Source organism: Populus euphratica, unplaced genomic scaffold (genome assembly GCF_000495115.2).
Source record: "Populus euphratica unplaced genomic scaffold, PopEup_1.0 scaffold16.1, whole genome shotgun sequence".
Lineage (NCBI taxonomy): Eukaryota > Viridiplantae > Streptophyta > Magnoliopsida > Malpighiales > Salicaceae > Populus > Populus euphratica.
The window spans coordinates 506,207-512,724 of record NW_011499882.1 but is presented as its reverse complement, the minus strand read 5'-3'; the positions used below and the strand labels follow the sequence as shown (position 1 = coordinate 512,724).

Below are 6,518 nucleotides of genomic sequence, written 5' to 3'. Positions count from 1 at the left end.
ATCCTAGCGAAGTTTAAGTTTTGGAACTGAGAGTTCAAATAAGGGAAGTTATTGTATTAGCAGGCAACTGGTTAGGTGGGTCAATTTTCTTGTCAAAATTTTCAGGCTCCATGCAGCGTCGTTCCGCTAGACTCAGCTCTTTAACTCACTGATTTACTCGTATTTATCTATAATTATTTTGTTTCATAAACCCAAGAGATTTCCCATACTATTTCAATGTTGTGAATAAGTGGAATACACTAATAAATATGATCATAAACAAGCACACAAGTTATTACAGAAATCAATCTCAATCTTTCATTAATTCAAAAAGATAAATCCGTCTGCATGTGTGCTGTGCATATGCGTTCTGCCCTCCAAAACTTGCATTGCCTACAATGCATTGTATGCTACACCAGAATATTGACAGTTTACATAGTAATGACATGTGTCCCTTTGTTCTAGCCATTTCTCCCCACACAAGAAACTGCCACTAACTGTCCCAAACTGCGCAACTCCCTTGGCTTGCCTCCCACAAACCAACTGCCGAATTGCCATCACCCTTGCTGCCAGTCCTGCTGGGATTGAGTCTTTGGTGTGGTTTTAGTTGTTTGTTATACTAGCTAGTTCTTTTAGTTATTTGCAGGCTATGGCAGGTTTCATATTCTAGGGTGATGGGAAAAGTGGTGTCCTTTGACCCCTCGCATATAGTGTTGACTGCAGGTGCTGCTACTGCAATTGAGATACTATGTTTCTGCTCGGCAGGCCATGGAAATGCATTTCATAATCTGACACAATATTATCCTGGGCAATTCTATAGCTTTGAGTACAAATTTTGATTTTTAGTAGCCAAGTGAGAAGCAAGTTGAAGTTTGTAAAGATTTTTGCATGGAAATGTGCTCACGGAGTTCATCAGAAGAGCAATATGCAGATTTGACAGAGATGTGAGATGGCGAACTGGAGTGGAGTTGATTCCTGCTCGCTGCCGCAGTGCTGACAACTTCTTATTAAGTTTTGCTGCTCTTGAACAAGCATACAATCAGGCTAGAAAACGAGGAGTAAGAGCTCGGAGGATGTTGATTTCAAATCCCTCAATATACTTTCACGGGAAACCCTCTATAATATATTAGACTTCGCCTGAGAGAAGAGCATCCACATTATCTCTGATGAAATATTCACCGGGTCTGTGGATGGAGGTGAGGGGTTTGTGAGCATGGCAGAAATTTTTGAGGAAGAATTTGATGAGAACAGGGTTCACATAGTATACGGGTTGTCAAAAGACCTCACTTCCGGGGTTTAGGGCTGGGTTTATTTATTCATACAATGCTATTGTTTTGCCAGCTGCTAAAAAATCACCTAGATTTTCTCCTATTTCTTCTCCAAGCCAGAGGTTACTGATTTCAATGCTGTCAGACACCAAATTCATCGAAGACTATATTGAGACTAACAAGCAGAGGATACAGAAAATGTATCATTCTTTTGTTGATGGATTCAAACAACTTGAAATCGGGTGCATAGAAAGCGGTGCTGGTTTATACTGTTGGGCTAATATGAGTGGACTAATCCCATTTTACATCGAGAATGGGGAACATGAGCTATGGTATAAGCTTTTGAATATTGCTAAGGTCAATTTAACTCCTGGATCAGCATGTCACTGCATAGAACTGGGATGGTTCCGGTGTTATTTCACTGCTTTGGCTCTAGAAGATATTCCTACGGTCATGGAACTGATCCGCAAAGTGGCAGAAACTTGTAAATCTCATGGTTGAAAGACAATTTTTTGCACTCAATTTTTTTTTATGGATTGTTGATGGCACAACCATGTATCCCAATCACCTCTTTCAATGGCGGAGCAAGCAAGTTAACAAAAAAATCAAATTTGATGTCTTGGCAGTTCTAACAATTTTCAGGATTTGGTTTCATTCCGATTGCTGTGAATTGTTCACATATTTGTCTGGAAGAGGGAAGCTAAAACGATTTGAAAAGGGCTGATCAAAGAACAGAACTCAGTGTGGTTCTGAGTGATAGATGCCCTATACTAGTTTCAGTCTGGGTTGGCGCATCTTCCTCTGCAGCCCTCCAATCATAGTGATGCTAGCTCCAAAGATGAAGCATCCAAAAGCATTCTTATCCATAAATTTCAGCCACTCTCGCAAACAGGCAAGTGTAAAGTTTTAATCTTTCGTTGAAAATAGCAGATTAATAAAAAATGAAACCTTTTTTTTATTCAATGATATCTCAGAAAGAGACGATTTTAAGTATATTTGCTCTTCTGACTTCTAGTTGTTTATCACTATCAGTAGTCTAATATCTAAATATGGTTTTAGGTGTGAATGGCAGTGAAATAGAAGCAAGAAGTGAACATCTACCATTGATGGATTCTGTTTTCTCAATTGAACAGCTATTCTCTGGCAACTCCTTCGGCTCACCAATATCAACTCACCAAGCTTTAGTGGTCTCCTCACCACGGCACTGCCATTACGTTCATAATCCAAATATCTGCTGTTTAGCTCCGGAGAGAAAGATTCCTTTCTGTGGTGGGAAGTCTTTCCAAGAAAACCAGATTTAGGTGTATATAATGGAAAGAGACATTCCAGGAAAAAGCTGATGGCGGTTGCCTAATGTGCTTTTCCTCAAGGATTGAATGACTTCCAAATCAGCCAATCTGAATTAAAAAGCCGTTCTCCCTGTAGCATTGCAGCTTGATCTGGTCCTGTTCATCCATTTATATTGCTAACGAAGTGGATTAGTAGAGTGTTCCTATCCTAACTTTGCATGCCACCTGCACCATTCTTTGGATCAAGCAATAGATTAGGCTTCCCTGCCCTCTCTACTGACCGCATGACTCTTTGGAGTGGGCCCGCTCTAAAAATAAACTCTTTCAAGTCCAGCCCAAATAAACAATATGGGTCATCAACGATGCACCGCCCATAAGGAGGGCCTCCGTGCATTAAACTGAAAACCTAGAAACCTACCCACCATTACCTTTCCCTTGTCCCGTGAGGAAGGTTTGTATGCCTGTATATATTTAGACACATGGAAGCGCTGCGTGCTCCAAAAATTGAAGCAGTCACAAGGAAGTCTCTATTCTCCAAGAAATCATAATATCTTTAGTTCTTCAAGAAGCTAAAAAAAAATCAAGAAAGATGGACTTGATAAACAGCTCAACTCCTCCTTTGTGTGCTAAGGGTTGCGGGTTCTTTGGATCTCCAGAGAACAAGAATTTTTGTTCAAAGTGTTATAAAGACTATCTCAAAGAAGGGTTAATTGCCGAGCCTTCCAAGAAACTCTCTGAACCTATCGTAGTCACCCCATCTTTTGATGATAATAGCCCAGATGTTGTTACTGATGAAACAACTTCAACAACTACTGCTGTTGCATCCACTTCAAAAGTGAAGAATAGATGTGAATGCTGCAACAAGAAAGTTGGTTTGATGGGGTTCGAGTGCCGCTGTGGGAACACCTTCTGTGGGGTTCATCGATATCCTAAGGAGCACTCTTGTACTTTTGATTTCAAGACTCTTGATAAACAAAAATTGGCCAAGCAAAATCCGCTTGTTGCAGGTGAAAAGCTTGGTTCCAGAATTTGAATGATCAGGAGTTCTTGCATCTGTCTTCTTTATGAATTCAAGAAATTAACTTCTTGTTTGTATCATTATCTTTTCTTTGATTTTGAAAATAAAAGTGTCGACATGGTATCATCTTCGAAGTAATTAATAGTTTATGAAATCTCGCAAGAGCAAACTTCCAAGTCAGCCACCAACTTGTTGGGTTGTTGCCATTCATGTGCCACCGCTCTCTTGTCAGTAATGTGCTCTCTAATGCTAAATTGCATCAAATTACTCAGTTAAACTAATTGTGCTTCAGTTGAAAATAAGAATTAGTTTAACTTGACAAAAAAAAATTCGTTTTTAGTCAACTAGGTCCTCGTTTGTTATGATTTAAAAGCAGAAATGTTTTAAGACAGGGGTTAATTAGGTAATGTTCAACAGATGAGGGGCCAAATTGGGATTTTTTTCAGGGACCCAATTGAAGATATGGCGCTAGTTAGGGATTATATGTCCCAGAATTATCTTTCTTTGTCTTTTAAGAGACTGGAACATGCATGGTACATATAGGATTACTTGTTCATTTAGTGTTTGGATTTGTAACGGTTATTATTTTTTTAAGTATCTATTTTTTAAATGTATTAAAATAATTTTTATTTTATTTTTTAAAACTTACTTTAAACACTATCATATTAAAAAAAAAATTAAAAATAATTTATTTTCAAAAGACAGCTCAATCACATAAACAAACACTCAACAACAGTACTGTTTGCAAGCAACAGGTTAATCCGCATCGCAAAAGGATCATTGCTAGATATTGACTTGTAAATAATCCGAATTCCAGTGGGATTAATGTACGCAACAATTGAAAAATCTTAGCTGTATATATAATACAATCCAGAAGCTACAGAGCAAGAAATTCTTAAGATTTGTTTGCATAATATAATTTAATTATCAAGATAGAATTGATGGATTCATAAAGCAGTTTGAATCCTCCTTTGTGTGCTAGGGGTTGTGGGTTCTTTGGTTCTCCAGAGAAGAAGAATTTGTGTTCAGAGTGTTACAGAGACCACGTCAAAGAAGAAGAGTCCGTTGCTGCTGAGACTGCCAAGAAACTCAACTTGTCATCAATACCCCATCTGCTGCTGCTAATGATAAAGCCCAGATGTTTTAAATGATGAAACAACTTCAAGTTCAGCCGCCGCCGCCGCATCCTCTTCAACAGTAAAGATTAATAGATGCGAATGCTGCAACAAGAAAGTTCGATTGCTGGGGTTCAAGTGCCGCTGTGAGAAGACCTTCTGTGGGGTTCATCGACATGCCCAGGAGCACTGTTGCACCTTTGATTTCAAGACTCTTGATCGACATATTTTGGCCAAGCAAAACCCTCTTGTTGTTTCTGATAAGCTTCATACTAGAATCTGATTTACCCGCCTTCGGAGTTTTCATTCTTCGATCCTTGAACGTAATAAAATTTTATTTTTCTTATCCTGTGATCTTAAATTAATCTACATTCAAATGGTATAATTTAACTTAATTTTAATTTTTATGGAGTATATTTAACAATAATTATTATAATTCGAGATTGTTTGGGAAAAAATATAATTTTGTTTTTTTAATTATAAAACAAATATTTAATTATTATTCTGGATCAAGAAAGACAAAAGATATATACGTAGTTGTACTTACAATTTAAATATTTACTTTAAAATTATTCTAAAAATATGTTTTGTTTAAATCTTTATATATATATATATATATATATAAACATTAACCAAATACAAAGTTGAGGATTATCAAGTTGTAATGTGGCTAACTGGGCCTGCCATGTTTTGAACTTGTCGTTTGGAGAACTACTTGATTTAATGAGCCATGAGGACTGTCAAGAGTCAAGTTCCAGGATGCTGTCACGTGTTTGTTTGCCTCTGCCAAGTTATAGTATTGCACATGTCAGGATCCCTGTATCTCGTATTTGCACAAGTAAATATTAGTTATTTAACCCGTATTTTTTCAATAAATATATATATAGTTATTTATATATGTGCAAGTTTTTGAAATGTGTTTTTTTTTTAATTCTAATAATAAATCAAAATATTTATGCATATATTTAATTAAATGTATCAAAAATTATATATGCAAAAATATACAAAAAAACAAAGTTTTAATGTATGTATTCAATTCATCTTACTACAGGTTAAATAATTTTTTTCTAATACAGAATAATTAATATATAAATTTTATTTATATATTTTTTTTTTAATATCAAGTAACAAATATAATTTTGAATAAAAAATTTATGATTAGATGTAATAAAATATAGTAAAGATTACATGTGGTAATAAAAATATGTAATATCTTAAGCTAAATTTTTATGTAATTCAAGAATGTAAAAGTGATACAATTGATATAGTGAAAATATAAAGAAAATAAATTACAAAGAAATAAAGATAAGAAAAACAATATAAATACACTAAGTGTAAAGTGATAAATATTTAAAGATAAAAAAAATAAAAAATAATTTTTTTTCAAAAATGTATGAATAAAAAAATACTATAAAAACAAAGATAAGAAAAAATGATGATAAATAACCAAATGTAAAATTAAAAAAAAAGAAAAAAATATATAAGAAAAAAACTTTTTTTTAAAAAAAAATAAAGAATTATAATTATAATCTTACCATAACTACAGTACTACTACAATAACAAATTTAAAAAAAAATTATGTCATTTCTAAGTAAAAATGCCATTTTCCTGCAATTGTATAATAATAATTGTAGAAGTGCCCAGCATTGTTGGGTGTACCAAGCTGGCTTATCTTGGATGGACTTGCTAGGTTTCAACGACATTATGCGAAGATCATACATGTGACTGGGTCCATGGCGCCCATACAGGTTTAATAGCTCGATAAGAATTTATTTGTTTTTATATTTTAAAAATATTTTTAAAAAAATTATTTTTTATTATTTTTTATTTTAAATTAATATTTTTTAAA

General features: G+C 34.6%; 1 protein-coding gene and 1 pseudogene across 1 annotated transcript; both read left to right on the top strand.

The window, feature by feature from the left end:
• LOC105129700 (probable aminotransferase ACS12) overlaps window positions 1-1,748 on the top strand; it is a 2,044-nt pseudogene extending 296 nt beyond the window's left edge.
• Window positions 1,749-3,055: 1,307 nt separating this feature from the next.
• LOC105129572 (zinc finger A20 and AN1 domain-containing stress-associated protein 9-like) lies at window positions 3,056-3,660 on the top strand. The gene has a single exon (XM_011031689.1). The coding sequence runs from the start codon at window positions 3,126-3,128 to the stop codon at window positions 3,567-3,569; it is 444 nt and encodes a 147-aa protein (XP_011029991.1). The 5' UTR covers window positions 3,056-3,125; the 3' UTR covers window positions 3,570-3,660.
• The last annotated feature ends 2,858 nt before the right edge of the window (window positions 3,661-6,518 follow it).

Bases quoted from the DNA above. Each gene is read 5' to 3' on its own strand.
- LOC105129572 (XM_011031689.1), top strand. From the start codon at position 3,126: ATGGACTTGATAAACAGCTCAACTCCTCCTTTGTGTGCTAAGGGTTGC.